Source organism: Sebastes fasciatus, chromosome 4 (genome assembly GCF_043250625.1).
Source record: "Sebastes fasciatus isolate fSebFas1 chromosome 4, fSebFas1.pri, whole genome shotgun sequence".
Lineage (NCBI taxonomy): Eukaryota > Metazoa > Chordata > Actinopteri > Perciformes > Sebastidae > Sebastes > Sebastes fasciatus.
Genome location: NC_133798.1, coordinates 4161037 through 4179930, shown reverse-complemented (window position 1 = coordinate 4179930; position 18894 = coordinate 4161037). Strand labels below are relative to the sequence as shown.

General features: G+C 39.7%; 1 protein-coding gene across 1 annotated transcript in view; it reads right to left on the bottom strand.

The window, feature by feature from the left end:
* agbl1 (AGBL carboxypeptidase 1) overlaps nt 1-18687 on the bottom strand; it is a 142699-nt gene extending 124012 nt beyond the window's left edge. Inside the window, exons 1-4 of the mRNA XM_074634045.1 lie at nt 18377-18687; nt 6075-6138; nt 3287-3433; nt 2029-2160 (exon numbers count right to left, since the gene is read on the bottom strand). Coding sequence (XP_074490146.1) covers nt 2029-2160; nt 3287-3433; nt 6075-6138; nt 18377-18433 — 400 coding nt within the window. The 5' untranslated portion in view covers nt 18434-18687. The remainder of the gene's footprint in view (nt 1-2028; nt 2161-3286; nt 3434-6074; nt 6139-18376) is intronic.
* Between the last annotated feature and the right edge of the window lie 207 nt (nt 18688-18894).

Genomic DNA, 18894 nt, shown 5'->3' with positions numbered 1-18894 from the left:
CTGGCCCTGACGCCATCTGTGGTCGCACTTTGCACCACTGTGCTGATCAACTTAGTGAGGTTTTCACTAAGCTCTTTCAGATTTGTGTTGACCGCTGCCAGTTACCCAAAATTTGGAAATCCTCCACCATAATTCCCATTCCTAAAGTTAAAAACCCCAGGGAATTAAACCAATTCAGACCTGTTGCACTCACTTCCCTGGTAGTGAAGAACCTGGAGAAAATCTTAAAGGAAGAGGTTCTTTCCCTGGTGGAGGGCAAACTGGATTCACTTCAGTTTGCATATCAAACAGGTAAAGGAGTGGAAGACGCTAAACTCTTTATCCTGGACAAAGTTTATAGACACCTGGAAACACCAAAAGCTCATGTCAGACTCTTATTCGCTGATTTTTCTTCAGCTTTTAATAAGATGCAGCCTCACATTCTGATTGAGAGGCTTGCATCTCATTTTAACCTACCTCACCAGCTTTTAAAATTGGTTTTAAACTTCTTAACAGACAGAACACAACAGGTTTTAGTTAATGGTATTATGTCTAATACCTCGGTCTCTAATACAGGTTCTCCGCAAGGCTGCGTCCTTTCGCCATTGCTTTTTATTTTGTACACAGATAGCTGCAGGTCTTCTAAGGAGGGCAGCTTATTAGTGAAATTTTCAGACGACACTGCACTCCTGTCGCTCCTACAGGGGGCAGAGTCAGATCATGGCTGCGCTCTTCCTGCCTTTGTCGAGTGGTGTGACAAAAATTATCTTGATCTTAATGTCTCAAAAACTAAAGAACTTGTGATTGACTTTAGAAAAAACAAGATTAATCCCACTCAGAGTATAATTCATGGCGACGATGTTGACATCGTGCACTCTTATAAGTACCTGGGCACAGTGTTTGACTCTCATCTCAAGTTCGATGTAAACACTGAGTCCATTGTTAAACGAAGCCAACAGAGAATTCATTTGCTGCGGAAAATCAACTCCTTTGGTGTGAGTAGATCTATTCTGTGCACTGTCTACTTGTCATATATTGAGAGCCTTTTAACCTTTTCATTTATTTGCTGGTTTAACGGTTTGTCTATGAAGGACAGGAATTGCCTAAATAACATTGTGAAAGTCTGCTCCAAAATCATCGGAGCCCAGCAGAGCAACTTAAACTCTCTGGGAGAAACGTGTCCTCCAGAAGGCCAAAAACATTATTAATCACAACCAAATCCTGTCTAGTGAGTTCACACTACTGCCTTCAGGACGGCGCTATCTGCCGCCTCACAGAAAGACAAACCGCTACTCCAAGTCATTCATTCCTTCCGCCATTACACTGCTGAACGCAGAGTAACTATCATGGATGAACGACAACAAAAAAATGTTTTATTTACTTTGAATGTACAATTATTTTGCACTAACCACATAACGGTTGTCTGTGTTTGCATTAGGTACATTCTTGGAATACAATTTGCAATGTGCAAATACTCTTGGCACTTTATTCTATTCTAATTATTTATTTATTCCGTTATTCTTTTATCTCGTCTCGTTTTTATTCTTGTATTCATTGTTTTTATTGCGAAGATTTTTAATTTTTAATCTTGTACTTTTATTGTTCTGCACCTACCCATATGCCACCTACTGTGTTCCCTCTGTCAATGATGATTGTGCAGTATGAATGTGTGTATATGTTTCGGTGGACTGCAGAAACTGAATTGCCCTTCGGGGATAAATAAAGCTCTCTGTATCTGTATCTGTATCTGTATCTGTATCACTCAACTGGTGAGTGAGAATAATGTTTGTGTGAATATATACGTATAGGAAACAGCAGAACAATCAAGTGTGCACCTTTGGTCGCACTACTGACAAACAGTTTAGGGGAGAGGGAGATGTCGCGATGTGTTTTAACTTCGGAGTGAATCAGGAAGGGAGCTGAGAAATGTTTGGCGTGTGTGGCCTGAGGTGATGTGTGTGCGCTGCCCAGAGTCAGTGACAGCTACTCCATCACAAGGATCCTCACAAAGATAGAAGTAAAGAGATGTTTGTGTGTGTGTGAGTGTACCTGATGAAGAGAAGACCTGGATCACCCAGAGACAGGCTGCAGCCCTCCTGGCATGTTTGACATTGTGTCTGAGCAGATTCAGAGTCAGCAGCGCAGCTCCGGCCTCCTCTGCCTTCATACCTATACGACGATCTGCAGAGACACAAACATCGGATGTTTTCATGAACGTTTAGACAGAGTGACGTCGAGGTGAACGGCGTACAATCAGCCCGACCATATGATGTATTTTAGGAGCTCAATATTAAATCATTCTTTATTGATCTGTGTGTGGTTCCGTTTGCTTACACACCAAAACTAAACTATATTATATAGATCTATATATATAGATATATAGATCTATATATTATATATAGATCTATATATGATATATATATCATATAGATATATATATAGATCTATATATATTGATATGATTTATATATATATATATTATATATATATATAAATATATATATATATATATATATATATATATAAATATATAAATATATAAATATATATATATAAATATATATATATATATATATATATAAATATATAAATATATATATATAAATATATATATATATATATATATATAAATATATATATATATATATATATATATATATAAATATATAAATATATAAATATATATATATAAATATATATATATATATATATATATAAATATATAAATATATATATATAAATATATATATATATATATATATATAAATATATATATATATATATATATATATATATATAAATATATATATAAATAAATATATATATATATATATATATATATAAAATATATATATATATAAATATATATATATATATATATATATATATATTTATATATATATATATAAAATATATATATATATAAATATATATATAAATAATATATAATATATATATATAATATATATATATATAACCCAAAGGCTATATACAATATACAGTATATAGTATATACAGTCTGTAGCCTTTGGTTTATTTGTCAAATGTTGCAGGGCCAGTGATTTTGAGTGGTGGCCTCTGCTATCCTCTATTGGTCAGATAATGTGTAATGGTGATAATATGTATGAGGCTGTGATTCCCTGCTGTGTTACCAAAAAGTCCAGTGGTTACACTACGAGTCATCCTATCAGCATGTCTTGTTCCTGATGAGTAACTTGGCTCTCATGTATCTGAGGTTTGGTTTACATTTGGGTTTTCATCCATCACCATAATATTTTTTGCTATTCATCTTTTCATTCATCCTCACCTCTGTGTCCAACTTTAGCCAGCAGGTGCAGCAGTGGCAGCAGGAGGGTGTAGTTGGGACTGAAACTGCGGCCGGTGTTCACCAGTGCAGTGAGCAAGGCCTCGCTGCCACCTTTACTGATCATATAGGTGATTCGACGATCTGTACCTGAACACAGAGAGAGATACTTGTGGAAAGGATTCCAAACTACTGCAAACAACTAGTAATTTGTTAGGCAGAGAAAAGCAGTTTGATTTAAAGGGAAGGATGTGTTTTCAGTGGTGTTACGATCGACACATCATTTGTGGTGTTGGCTCCGTAAGCACATTGGATTCGAAATAAAACGGGGACTGTGAGGTTTAAGTATTGACTCTCAGCATTAATTTTAATCCATAGCAGATGGACTGTTTAATATTTGAGTGTTTCCAGCCACCTTCTTTCCATGAGCATTTTCAATTTGCACATAAAAAGGGTGTGAAGGCCTTCCCTTGGTCCTTATCAAGAACATTTAACAATTAATAATAATTTAGCTATAAATAAAAATTACCTGGCTACTGTGAGTTTACATCACATGATGAGCTTTACACCTGCGGCAGGTCATGCACCCGCGCTTCCCCCGGCATATTTTGTTGGTGAAATATGCCAGAATACACATGTTTTAATAAATACTGTAACACACGGTGAGAGGGATGAGAGAAACATCTGTTACTATCGTCCCGACAATGACTCCTGACAGTTAAACCTGACTTGCTTCTCTAAAACGGAAAACTTCAGGATGTGTTAAATAATCTGTCAAACGGTCATGACTATATCACATGAAACAATAAATACAACTTGTCATAAAAAAAAAAAAAAATGGTCGCTTTATTGAATTTACTTCCCATGATCAAAAACAGCTTTCCCGGTACAATGCTGCAACAGTATGACCAATCCAGGCAAATTTTTGTGCTTCTGGTAACTGTTTGACGTAGTCGGGCAAATCAGACTCGTAAGGGCTCAGAGAAACTCGTCATGTTACTTTCGTCCTGCGTTACTTTTGTACCCGCTCTCCCCTATTCTCCCCTGTCATTCAACACTGTGAACTGTCGACTAAATGGAAGTTTCTTCTTATTTGGGGACAGACTGTCAAATGTAAAAAAAATATATATATTTGGTGTCTAAATTATACTGATTTTGTCTCTCTTAGAATAGTTATTATTGAAGGGAAAAAGAACAACATCAATGTAACAGCTGATTCCTAACTTTACAACAGTAGTGTATATTCACACAACAGGTGTGGATGGAAACAAGCATTCGTTCACATTTTGTTTTACCAGATATTTGATCACTGTCCAGTAGGCGTGTGCGATATGACGATATTAGATCGTGAACGATTCAAATGTCTCTACGATCTGACTTTACAGCAAAATCGTAGAACCGTGCTACAGCGTACAGTGCAGTTGCTGGTAGTTTCAAGTAAGCGGCGCGCGTCAGTGCAGCGGCTCTTCGCTTCTAGTTTGGTGCTTATTTGTGTGAATGCTGGATTTGCTTATCCAGTTTTGTCAGGCAAAGTATGTGTATAGTCGTCAAGACTTAATCAACATTGGATTACAGCACAGCACCGCCGTCACAAGCGACTTTCAAAGGACGCGCGACATACCGACGGACATGTCCGGATCACAGGGGATGCCGGGCGGGGCTGCTGGCTATAGGCTAAAGAAGCAGACACACAAACCACCGCAACCAAGCATCTTTCTCTCTAACGCCAGATCCATCGTTCACAAAATGGAAGAATTGGAGCTACAGAAGGAGGCTAACACGTCCACCAGGGACTGCTGCGTGATGTTAATAACGGAGACCTGGCTTCACCCGCTGATACCCAACGCTGCGGTGACCGGTACAGTAAGAGCAACAGGGGACGGACTCTGTATTTATGTGCATAATGGCTGGTGTCCAAACAGACGTATCACTGACAGTCACTGTTCCCTTGATTTAGAGGCTCTGTCAGTGATGTGTGGACCCTTCTATCTGCAGGGAGAGCTGACAGTAGTGATTATTACGGCTGTCTGTATTCCACCTGTGGATCTGTGTCTAATCAGCTACCTGATTTACAATTCAGTTCCTTTAATGTTATGTAGCAATAGTGCACTTTACTTGAGTGTTGTTGTTTACCTTTTGAAACCAATGTTCATTTTGGGATGGGATTCATGCAAAAGTCTAAACCAAGTCAATATATTGTTGAATATTCTTACTTTGCAGAATTGCACACTTGATTAAAATCTGTTTGGCCTTAAAGATCTGTTATTATTTTTCCTTATGTTTTATTAGCTTATAGGGCTGGATTTTCTTTAAATGGGGAAATTAGTTTGTTTGTAATGTTCAGTAACTTGCAAAATTGTCTTAAAAACCAGCATGAAACAAAAAATCGTGAAAAGATCGTGGATCGTGATCCTGCCTGAAAAAAAAGTTGTGATGTGATATTTTTGCCATATCGCCCACCTCTACTGTCCAGATACATCACCTGAACTGTATACTGCAAATTATTATTTATTTTTTATTTTGCTCATTAGGACTTGAGAGAGACTTATGGGAGGTTTTTCATGCATAAAAGGGATACATTTGAGAAGTTTAAAACTCATTGCAACCCAGTTGTCTTAAGCAGATTAGATTTCTCACTCTCCTGCATCAAACCTGCTCCCCTCTATTCTTTGTCTCTCTACCAGCTTTTACACCATCCCTGTGTTTATTCCTGGAGAAAAAACAGTCAGTCCCCTACATGGTATTGCCATATCAAATGCAATTAAGTGGTCGAGATCGGATCTCAGCTTACCAGCAGACAGAAGCTCATCTAGGACATTGAGGATATTTAAGGTGCTCTCCACATCCCCTGCATTCTGCAGAGACAAAAAACAGACAGAAAATAAATGCAAAAAGTTATCTAATCTGAAGATAATGCCTGACCTCAACCAGAATGCTGTATACATATAATCTAGATGAATGCACTGAAACATACTCTTTGGTGGCTACTTCTTTTTGTTTCAAGTCTTAGCAAACATTCAAGGAATGAATGGGGCCACAAGTGGCAAGTATCTACCGTGATGGGACCACCGCAGGCCTGTGTGGGTGTGAGGCCCTGCCATTCCCCACTACAAACGTATGTGTAAGAAGCTGTAGAGATATAGGTTTGCATATCTGATGTCTCATTTACTCTACATGTTGATGTAATGGCACTCTTCCCTGAGGAGTTTCTCATCGTAATGTTCAAATTGGTCTCAGTGTGACTGAAGGTGTATACTGTATATGGTTGATTGAATTCTGCTGCTTCAACAGAAATCTTTGGTGGTTGGCCAAACATCACCCTCATTAAAATGTGTGTTGAAAGAAAAGGCTTCCTCCAGTGGCCAACAATCTGCCAGTTTAAATACAGACAAACAATGCAGAGTTGTGTTGAGTTACTGTAATGAGAGACAGTTGCTAAACACAGAGGTAACATCATCTCTGATTATGGCACACGTTATGTCCAATGTACCAACTGTAGCCCCCTGCACACCTACTGCTGCAGCCAAATAAAAACAGAGAGGGTTTGGGTTTTGGGTTAGCATGTCTCTGACAGGGCCTGGGGACATGGCTTCCTTAAAGGGACTCTATGTACGAATCAGAAATTGCTCGTTAACAGCGACACATGTGGCTGTTAAGTCAACGAAAGTCAGCGTCCTGTTGCTCGTGCTTGTGCTCGCTCTACATAGACATGAACGAGCTTCGCTCAACACAGTGAGGCGACACACGTCAGCTAAAACCACAATATCACTCTATATTTCAGCTGCTTGGCAGTAATGTTAGCTGACCAGACGAAGGTCTCTCCATGAATCAATGCTGATACTGTGTTCTCCTGCTTCAGACTCCCGTCTTCTGCAGTGTGTAGTGTGCGCACATGCACGTAAGAGGTGGAGCGAGTGAGAACGAGCGCGGTGTGTGAGTGAAGGCAGGCAGGCAGGGAGAGGAGCAGAGGAGCAGAGTACAGCAGGGACTCCGGCCCTGGAGACCAAAGCTACGGTCTCCCCTGTGTCTTCTGACTGCGGTCGGAAGGTTGGAGCAGGAAGAGTTGATACTGTTTAACAGACGGGCTTCACTAGATAGAACTTTGCGGTTTTGGTGCTTCCGTGTAGTTTGTGTTGGAACAGCTCGCATGGGACACCGACCCGATTTATACGTGTAAGAAGTTACAAACAGTACCTTTAAATCTAATGTGTGTGTGAAAGAGAAACTGAAGGCTTAGTCAGCATTCAGACTGAAAACAGCCCTTAAAACAAGACAGGGGGCTGCGTTGCTGTGGGAGAGTTGCTTAAGGCAGTGGTTCTCAACCTGGGGGTCGGGACCCCCAAGGGGTTTGCAAGATCGATTCTAGGGGTCGCAAGATGGTTGTGGAGAAAAAATTAATAACATATTTTAGACTGGGGAATTCTATATTACATCGCCTGTACTAGTAGTAAAATAACATGGCTTGACTTGAATACATTTTATTGAATGTACAGTATTTGTGAAAGTCAAAGTGTGCATGCGCATGAGTTTCTCTCTGGGGATTTCCGGCGGGTCAGGGAGAGAGAAAGAGTCATGGAAGGCATCAAAAATCCACAGTGCCTGGAGCACTTTGAACGCCTAAGAGCTAGCTGTTCAAACTAAACTAATCTGGGGGGTCGCGAACACCAACCTGATTATTCTGGGGGGTTGCAACTTAAAAAGGTTGAGAACCACTGGTTCAAGGTGAGCGGGGCTGGAAACAACGATAACAAAGTCTAGTTTTATGTGTTTGTGTGTGGGATTTTTTTACATTTATATACAACGATAACTATCTTTGTGTTCATTGAAATATATTGTTTCGTGGAGAGAGTCATTTATATATTAATCACATATAATTTTTGAATCCTTCTGTGTGCATTCATTAATATTGAGACTGATCTGACCCCATAATCTCTATCCTATGATAATATAATATGTGCCACAGTGTAAGCCCACTTAAACAAAGATCCTGGCTGATGGGTGTTGGATTCACTCCCAGCTTTTATCCACACAGGTGGCCACAGCTTCACCCACTGTTCTGTAAGCCATTCCAAATGCAAGCTTGTGTCTCAGCCAATGCATCACACACACGCACACACACACACACACATGCACACACTGTGGAACAGTTGATAACACAACCACATGGCAGGTGGATGAAGATATTAATGAAGCACATCTCAGCTTTAAGAGCTTACCACACTACAATAGAACTGGATGGTGCCAATTGAAATTAGTTGTGCTTGAAATTAGATGATATATTGAATGCCGCTTTAGAAAGACTTAATAAAACATAAAACTGTCATAGATATTTTGTATATGTATTCACTTACGTTTCAGTGTGTAAAATTGATCTGAAGAACCCCAGAGAATGTCCAGTTAATGTAATAATGCACAACAATATCAGAACAATAGGCCTACTGTATTAGGTGGAGAAACAGATATGGTTTTATACACATTGCTGTTATGCAGACTGAGGGCATTTAACTCCAATCAGTGTCTGCTTTATTACCTCCGCCAAGGCCGAAGGCCTAGGAAGGAGGTTATGTTTTCACCGGCGTTGGTTTGTTGGTTTGTTTGTTTGTCTGTTTGTCTGTTTGCAGGATTACTCCAAAAGTCCGCAATGGATTTGAATGAAATTGTTTGGAGGGGTGGGGTTATGAACAATCCATTAGATTTTGGCGGCGATTTGGATCATGATCCAGATTCAGGAATTTTTTTAAGGATTCCAATCGGCCAGAACATTAAAGGCTCCATATCGTGCTCATTTCAGGTTCATACTTGTATTTTGTGTTTCTACTAGAACATGTTTACATGCTGTAATGTTAAAAAAAGAACTTTACTTTCCTCATACTGTCTGCCTGAATATACCTGTATTTACTCTCTGTCTGAAATGCTCCATTTTAGTGCATTTCAATGGAATTGCAATGGAATTGCGTTGCTAGGCAACAGTTTGGGTCCATGTTTACTTCCTGTCAGCTGATGTTATTCACATACACTGCAACAGGAAATAAACTGTGACACATTTATAATGTTTACATTAAAAACCGTGTAATGGTCTAAATATTGTATATTTGTGACATCACAAATGGGGGGGGGGGGCAACTGTAGATTCTGCGTTTTTTCACATTAAACTCTGTGAAATAAAGTTGAGTTTGACTTACTTACTTACTTTGACTTTATTGTCCACCTTAGTGGAAATTGCTGATCTCAACATAAACAAAAATACACGTGGATGATGGCGCAAGCTGAACGGAGAGGGGTGGGGGCAATCGTACTCGGGCAGCTTGGCGGAGGTCTACGCTCTCAGAGTTCCATTCTAGTTACCGTTTGCGTTTATATTTGTAGACTACTGTACATGTGTCAGCTGTTAAATGAAACAGAATTGGCCCTTCTCTGTACCGGTGATCTCTCCGGGCCTTTAAAATGTCAGCTTATCAGTATGATGGCTTTAAGACACCTGCCGCAGGGAGGCTTAAACAGAATGAATGACAACTGTCATCGCTTCATTATTTACCATCGAGGACACTTTACTTTTTGTGCGATATACCGTAAGGCTGGAGAAAGGAGAATGTGTTGAGGGTGTTTCTAACCAGGACAGCTGGAGGAACCTCTGTCCTGAAGCAGAAGTCCAGACATGTTTAGACTAAGTTATAAACTTGGATCTGGGCAGACTTGAAGGAAAGGTGATGCCTAGATGCAATGCTGCATGAGAAAGTACCAATACTGAAATAATAAAGGTGATTATAGTATGCAAAAATGCCTTTTTGCCCATTGTTGCTTAGGATAAGTCAACAGCTGGCTCTCAGTATAAAAACAAATGTTCAGACAGAGGTAATCCGCTACACACCACCTCCATTCATAACGCTGTTAAATGTCACAAAGCTTTTACTGTACATTGTTTCTCTTTGCTGTGTTAGCTGCCCACGTGGTGGTAGTGTAGTCACAGTCACAGTTACATGCTTATCATTGGAATACAATATCACAGCATACAGTGGTGCGCTTTCAGTCATAGAGTTTCCGTTCATGAGCTGTCTGTCTAAAGATAGAGCTATCAAAGTCTATCTATAGAGATATATACACGTTGTCTCAACTACTCACACATGCACAGCATAGTCAGAGCAAGAGCATTCATATTGAACAATAATGTCGTGCCCCAGGCAAGCACTTTTATGCATTTGCTTTCATTATAATGTTCCCTGTTTCAATTATGTTGCATGTATTTGCACACGTGTGGGTTTTGCATTATAATTATGTTTATATTTCAGTTCCATACCATTTGATCTTCAACTCATTCAGTACACCTACAACTTTCATGGACTGTTCCCTCTGATATTTGACATGCACGCACAGGGTCACACTAGGACAGGGGTCAGCAACCTGCAGCTCTGGAGCCACATGCGGCTCTTCAGCTCCTCTCCAGTAACTCCCTGTGGATTTATAAAAATGGAAATGAATAACTGTTTTTTGTTTACATATTTTCATTATTATTGATCATTGTTGTAGGTCTATGGTACGATGGTACGATGGAGTATTAGGGACACATTGAGGAAAAAAAAAAAAATCTAAGATTTCGAGAAAAAAGTCATATTACAAGAATAAAGTCAAAAGTTTGAGAAAAAAAGTTGTAATATTATGAGAATAAAGTCATAATATTATAAAGTAGTAATTTTACGTGTTATTTTATTTTTTTCTCGTAAGAGTTATGACTTTATTCTCTTAATATTACGACTTTTTTTCTCGTAAAGTTATGACTTTATTCTCGTAATATTACGACTTTTTTTCCCTCAATGTGGCCCTAATACTCCGTAGTACATTGTCTCTTTGGCCCTCAGTGCATTAGACTTTTATACTATATACTTAGACTATGAACTGTGTTACCTTCATCATAATGATCAAATGTTTTGCGGCTCCAGACAGATTTTTTTTTTTTTTTTTGTCTAAAATGGCTCTTTTGATAGTAAAGGTTGCTGACCCCTGCACTAAGACAACAGTGATATTTCATAACGAATTCACTTCACTCAAATGCAACTGACACAATCTGTGACTTCGCTGCAGGTGCAAATTAAATTGGCACAAGGCTTTTGCATCGGTTTAACTTTGGCGAAGCTACAATGACTTCACTGACAGCTGAAGGGGTGTAGAGTCTTCAGGAGTAAGAGATTGACATATGCGTGACCCCCCCACCCCCCAGCAATAAACACTAGCCTGAGTCCCGTTTCCCCCCAGACTCCACAACAGAGCTGGTCACTGACAATCACTTGGTTATGGAATGACAGTGGTCATGGAAACCAACGTTGACTGTCAGTAGGAAACGAAAAGCTGTGCCCCGTGCTCAAATCTGACATTTAGTTGACCCGTAAACCCACGTTTGGTGCATTTTCTGAAATGACAGATATGCTGTCGTTTTCCTGCGTCCAGTCTTGAATCTTCATCTGCCAATTACTGGTGTGACCAGACCCCTAATGTTGATGAGAGACCAAAGGATATGTACAGTGTTATTCATATTTTTTTATATCACCCCACGTACCAAAGCTCCAGTGTCAACCACAAACCAAATTATGAGAACCTGATATACAGCGTACGCAAAGTGGATCAGGATTCGCTGCCCTGACCTTGGCAAAGATAAGTGCTGAGTTAAACTTCATACACATGAAGAAGGATTTAATATCAGCCTCTGCTCAGCTAGTTTGTGGTTGATACATAGAGATGCTGTTATACATAGACTACTAACAACATGTGCCATATAGGCTTCGGCTTTGCTGCTATCCGCCTACTCAGCATGTCGTCAAATCGAGCAGGTTGCATCTTAATGTCGGCCCGGACTACATAATCAAATTTAATACCGATGTTGCTCCAAGATGTTTATTTTGCTGTTGAGGAGGTGTATAATCCAGGGAACTCATTAACCCCTAAACAATCCAACGGACCCGGCCCCTATTCTGTCTTTTAGAGGTCGCACCGGGCTCAGTTTTCAAGCTAGAAAACTAAGTAGAAAAACCAAGAATCCATTATTACCTACCATGTCATGCTAGCTAAATAATGCTACAAAGTTACACTCAATGTTGGTGAGGAAAAACTGGCATGGCCATATTCAAAGGGGTTCCTTAAAGGGACTGTTTGTAACTTCTTACACGTATGAATCATTGCGGGTCGGTGTCCCATGCGCGCTCGCGTGTGGCTACGCTGTTCAGACTCAGACTCCAACACAAACTACACGTAAGCACCAAAACCTCTTGGTTGTATCTAGTGAAGCCCGTCTGTTAAACAGTGTTAGCCGCGGTCGGAGGACGCGGGGGAGACCGTAGCTTTGGTCTCCAGGGCCGGAGTCTCTGCTGTCCTCTGCTCCTCTGCCTGCCTTCACTCAGCTCGCTCCACCTCATGTGCATGCCTGCCGACTACACACTGCAGAAGAGTTAGTTTAGCTCTGAGAATATCTAGTGGACGTTTGTGCAGAAATAACTGCTGCAGCTCCTCCAGACCAACAGAGGTTTCCCGTGTCTTGTGAAGTGACGGGGCTCCGCAGAGAGAAACGTTATCGTCTCCAACCAAAACTCCGGTGTCTCCCCTGTTCCCTCCGGCCGCGGTCGGGAGGCTGAAGCAGGAAAAGCCAACACCAGGATCAGCAGTGATTCATGGAGAGACTTTCGTCTGGTCAGCTAACATTACTGCCAAGCAGCTGAAATATAGAGTGATATTGTGCTTTTAGCTGACGTGTGTCGCCTCACTGTGTTGAGCGATGCTCGTTCATGTCTATGTAGAGCGAGCACAAGCGTGAGCAACAGGACGCTGACTTTCGTTGACTTAACGGCCACAGGTGTCGCTGTTAACAAGACATTTCTGATTCTTACAAACAGTCCCTTTAACCTCTGACCTCAAGATATCTGAATGAAAATGGGTTCTATTGGTACCCACGAGTCTCCCCTTTACAGAGATAAACACATTATCCTAATCCCATGCAGGTTTGGTATAAAACCATGCAGATGTTTGCATGCAGTATAAATGTGTTATTTTGGCCTGTTTGAAAATAATGTATTTGAATATTTCTGCATACTGGGGTCCCAAAACAGTCTTCGAATTGAATAAATGGGGTATGACTGGTATAGTTAGACCATTTTTTGAAACTTGACCTCACTGTATAAAATGACCTGTGGTGACCTCTAGGATAATCACAGCCTCATGAAACTTTATAGCCACAAACTAAAGACCTAGAGCATTCAGAGAATGGATGGCTTTTCTAGCTAGATTGACAATAAGGGGGTTTCTGAGCAGTATACACAACAGAAGAGCTCGCCATCTAATCGCCGAAAAATGCAATTCTTGCAGAAATCTTCAAAAGTCAAAAGGTTTTGATACCAAATCACAGCATGGCTTTTTCTATGGTGTTCCTCAAGGTCTTGGTGTCTTAATGTGGTATTTTGGAGGGATTATTGATCATTTTGATCAATTCTCGAGTGGTAAAAAAAATTGTTAAATTTAGCACCAAATCTGTGTAACAAATGGTATCAACCCAAAAGTTGCTGCAACAACTTATGATACATAATAGAGCATGGGAATGGACATCATATACAGTACGACTATAATAATGTTCTAAGCCCCTATACACATACACAATTTATTTAAATTTTTTTATCAATTAATTTGTATTTCTTATTTTTGACTAGAACATTTGACATAGGTTTAATTCAACCAATTACTATTTTTTCATATTTTGATCACCGTCTTGCCACTCAAAAAATAAAAGAGGAGCAACCTCCTCTGCCTCTACGGACCGATATATTTATATTTTTATTTATTTTTTTCACCCAATAACAATGATTAATTTTCGTCAAAATAGTCTAAAACACAACTAGTAAAGGGTTAACTAATGTAGGGGGGACCCACCTGGACTCTAAGAGACTGTTTACAAATGAGCCGCGATCTCATTGTATTAAACCCAGCAAGCTTGTCTTGCTTTCTTGCAGGGATAGCGGGAGGCATTGTCACGGCTTTAATACTGTCCAGGAAGTTCTGAGCATCAAACACGTAATTTCCTGCATTCTGGTGAATTTTTATGAACGAATTTATAACAGAATAATTTTCTGTTGTTTTTTTACTTTTTCAAAACCAAACACATTGACAAACAACACATACACATACCCATTAAATGACAAATGACAGTACAAAGTCTACAAGACAACAAACAATATACAAATCAAAATTCAAATTCAAATTAAATAGACAACAAAATAATGTAACTAAACAAAAACATTGAGAGACACAGGACAACATTTCACCTTAAAGTGGCAATCTCAAAGACTTTCATCTAAACAATGACTGTTAAGTCACTATCCACAGCCAAATAAGGCAACACAATGGTGACCAAGCCCATGGCCCACCGATGAAAGTACCGCAGTACCCACACACCTACAACATTACAAATTTTCCCCTTTATATACATGTAAGGCAGTAGCCTAAATCGGTAACCAGGTGTCGCTGTTGCGCTGTCGGAATGGAGCAATCATCCATGTTTGTCCCTTACAGGACACCGTAGTTCTGAAATCCAGTTACCTGTGGGACGCCATTTTTTTCTTAAGTTTGCTTTCCCCGCTTCCTAAGGTAAGCATGGCGGCCCACATCATTGTAAAATGTATTAGTTAAAAGCACTCTTCCAGTTAATCTGTTCAACTAAAGTGTTAATTAAGATGTTGACTTTCACTTTGGCGTGAGTTGGAAAAGTCAGAAGTTATGTTTTGTATGTAAAAATAGGTGCCGTAAGGCAACTGGCCGGCTTACTGTGTACGAGCAGAGCACGTATTTTCTTCTCAGTGGAGAAGAAAATAGTGCAGGCTGGAGAATTAGCCTTTTCAGTTATTGTCTGCTATCTGTCTTGTTGTTTCATTTAAATTATTTTCACGTTAGATCTTATGTTAAGAGTGCCTTGTTTAATTGTATGTGTAGCACGTTATTTTCAGTGTTAGATTATTATTTTACTCTGGTTACTTTTGCACTAGAATATATTTCCTCATGGAAGTTTACTTTGCTTTCACTGCTTCGTAAGGTTGTGGACCAGCGGCAGAGATGACAGCCGATGTTGTGGGCGAATAAAGTGTTACCGGTCTCAACCACAATCCAGAACTCCTGTGCCTTGATGTTTCCTTTTCTCTGCACCACACCCCATCACACATTAAGAAACACAACGCAGAGTCCCAGGGGCGTGCAGAGAGGCTCCAGCACGCGGGTTACATACACACTCAAAAAAAAAAGAAGTGGAACCATGCACACACAACTCCGAAAACCCGAAGCTTGCGTCAGCAAAGACACTCCAGACTACTAAACTCTCAGCACAACTCCACTGTTTTCAATCAAAATAGATATTCTAAATCAACCAGGACTGAAATCTTAAGGATTGCCACTTCAAAGGTCCCACATTGTAAAAAATAAGATCTTCATGTCCCCCTTATTATAAAGCAGATTTGAGTGCCGCACAAATACTGTGAAAGTATCAGGCACACTCACACAGACAGCACAAGGAAAGGCAAAGGGTTCTTCAAGCATTACAAACATCCAAACATGTTCCAGCAGAAACACAAAACACAAGCATGAACCCGAGAATGGGCACATTATGTGACCATTGAAGGTCTTATATTGTAAAAAGTGAGATTGTCATGTCTTTTATATTATAAAGCAGGTTTAAGTGCTTTATAAATACTGTTAAATTATCAAAACGCTCAATATACGGAGAAATACACACAGCTCGTATTCAAAAATTGTGCGTTTGAAACAAGCCGTTAGGATTTCTGTACATTTGTGATGTCACAAATATACAATTATATTGATCATTACACTGTTTTAAACATAAACATTCTAAATGTGTCCCAGTTTATTTCCTGTTGCAGTGTATGTGAATAACATCAGCTGACAGGATGTAAACATGGACCCAAACTGTTGCCTAGCAACGCAATTCCGTCGAAATGCACTAAAACGGAGCGTTTCAGACAGACGCTGAATACAGGTATATTCAGGCAGACAGTATGAGGAAAATAAAGGGTTTTTTGAACATCACAGCATGTAAACATGTTCTAGTAGAAACACAAAATATAAGTATGAACCTGAAAATGAGCACGATATGGGACCTTTAAGGATCATGTGGTCAAACAACCCCAATATAGGAAAATTAGACAGAGACACAATCAATTTGATTCAACGAGAGGTTTTCCTTATAATCCAAAAAGAGTTACCATATCTTGTAAAATATTTTACTGTCATTCCTCAACTGGTAAATTATTTTCTCTAGGGGTATACATTTATTCATTTCAGAGATCCACCTTGGAAATGGTGGAAATGTTTTTTATTTATATGATATAAATTAAAATACAAAACAAAAAGGTTTCTCAGTGCTTCTCTTGTCACAGAGACGCCCCGTGGTGGCCGCAGACTCGAGTCATAAGCAGCAATTTTCCTCCGTCACACACTCAGAAAAATCATGTGTGGGGGAAGATTCTAACAAAATGTGTCATGATGAGTCCACGAGTGCTGTTTTTACGTCTCGTGTGGACGGTGCACACACGCCTCTGTCTGCACTCAGTGTCTCCTCTCCTCATCCCTCTGTGTGTGTGTGTGTGTGTGTGTGTGTGTGAGTGTAGATATAGGCTTTACTTCACAGTCACGTTTGTGGGCCCTCTCCCCATGAAAACGGTGGCGTTTCAAGGCTGACGGATCCATGGATTACACACCCCCTTTCCAGCAGTACAGTTTTCCTTATTTATCAATACATGTTTATCATATTTCATCTTTATTATAATATATAGAATATTTACAATTTGGGGGTGTGAGGTACGAAAGCTCAGTTGGACAAGCATTGCCGTGCCGCCAGCAGCAAACGACAGATGAACAATTAGTCTACAACGACAATCGATGCAGTGTCGACTAGTAGCGTCGATAGTCGACTATTCTGTGAAACCCCTAGTCAGTGAACCTCGAGTTAAGAATTTCTTGTCAAACTAGCTCCTACATGGTTTTACTAAATTACAAAAAAAATATATATTTCTCACTTACGTCCAGTGGTATCGAGCCACGTTTTAAGTTTTGGTTTTACAGTACATACTCTGAGGTTTCTGTCTCCTGTCCAATACAATGGAGGTGAATGTAATTTGAATTTGTGAATTTATCTATCTGCTCGATTTCTGAAAATGTCTAGAATGTTTTTCCATGTTTCATGCTTTTATGAAAAAGTGAACATCATTTTCACATATCACCTGGACTATAACCCCTCATCAGTAGTAACATGTTTATATGGACAGGCGTATATGGAGTCAGAGTGGGAAAAAAATATAAAATAATGGATGAGCCTGGTAGAGAATTCATTTCTTTGGAAAGTTTTTTTGATTTTTTGTATTACTTTGTGTTTCTGCTGCTTAGAGAGTTATTTATAACTGCCCCAATAACAGAATGCTATCCAATGCAAAATTCAGAACATTCTGTCAGATACAAACTGCACAAAGTTACGTTTATTCTGATAAGAAATGTTATTATTGTTGTTAGTCATATAATATATCATTTTAAAGCTTGTTTTGTTCTCTTTATGCTGGAACTATCCATGGGCACATCAAATAATCAATATGAAGCTAGTTATAAGGGCATTTGCAACTGGTAGATAGATTATAGTCCAAGCTTCACAATGATATATGACTTCATGATATTCTGTGTAGGTGACCCTCTTTTATACTGTATGTGTGTAAAATGGCAAAAAAACTGAATTTTAATGATGGAGGGATGAAAAAAGGAGTGATAGCACATAGAAAGCTACCATTGCTGTAATGCTATCATGCATTTTCCAACACTACAAACACAGACCTAAAATCCCTTTGAGACATGGTCCCTCCAAAGTGGCATGACGGACATATTTGGGATTCAGGCTCATGGACTATTATTGCCTATGCTCGCTCATATCATAATCTCATATTAAATACTAACTAAACTACTAACCAAAAAGTATGTAGCCCCAAATGAACAGCTCAGTCACATGATTAGTTCTGCAACAATGCATTTCAAATAGCAATGAACAATACCAAACAACACACTGTGGATCCTTACCTGCAGAGTGGAGAGGAGGACCTCCAAGCCGCTGCAGGAGCTCGGGGAGGCTGTCATACTTGCTCGGCCTCGCTCTGTGCCGGACAGACGAACAGACACAGATACAATAAATAGGCAGACAGAAAGGTAAACAAATTGTTAGACAGACAGACAGACAGGCAGGTAGGTAGGTAAACGAACTGTTAGACAGACAGGCAGACAGAAAGACAGGTAAACAAACTGTTAAACTGACAAAGACAGACAAAAAGACAGGACAGGAGCCCTCAGACGGATGAAGATCATTGTCGGGGGAGGCAGACAGAACAAATCCAAACTGCGTCCTCACCACTGTGCACACAGCGTCACACACACATGAAACTTAAAGCATCTGTCTCTCTCGTATTCTCTCTCACACCAAGACAGGTGCGCACATGCCGCATCGCCGTGTCTAAGGAGAGAGAGTGACATGGAGACTCCCCCTGACTTAACTTGGCTAGCAATACCTCCCAGGGGAGGGTGTGTGTGTGTCACTGTTACAT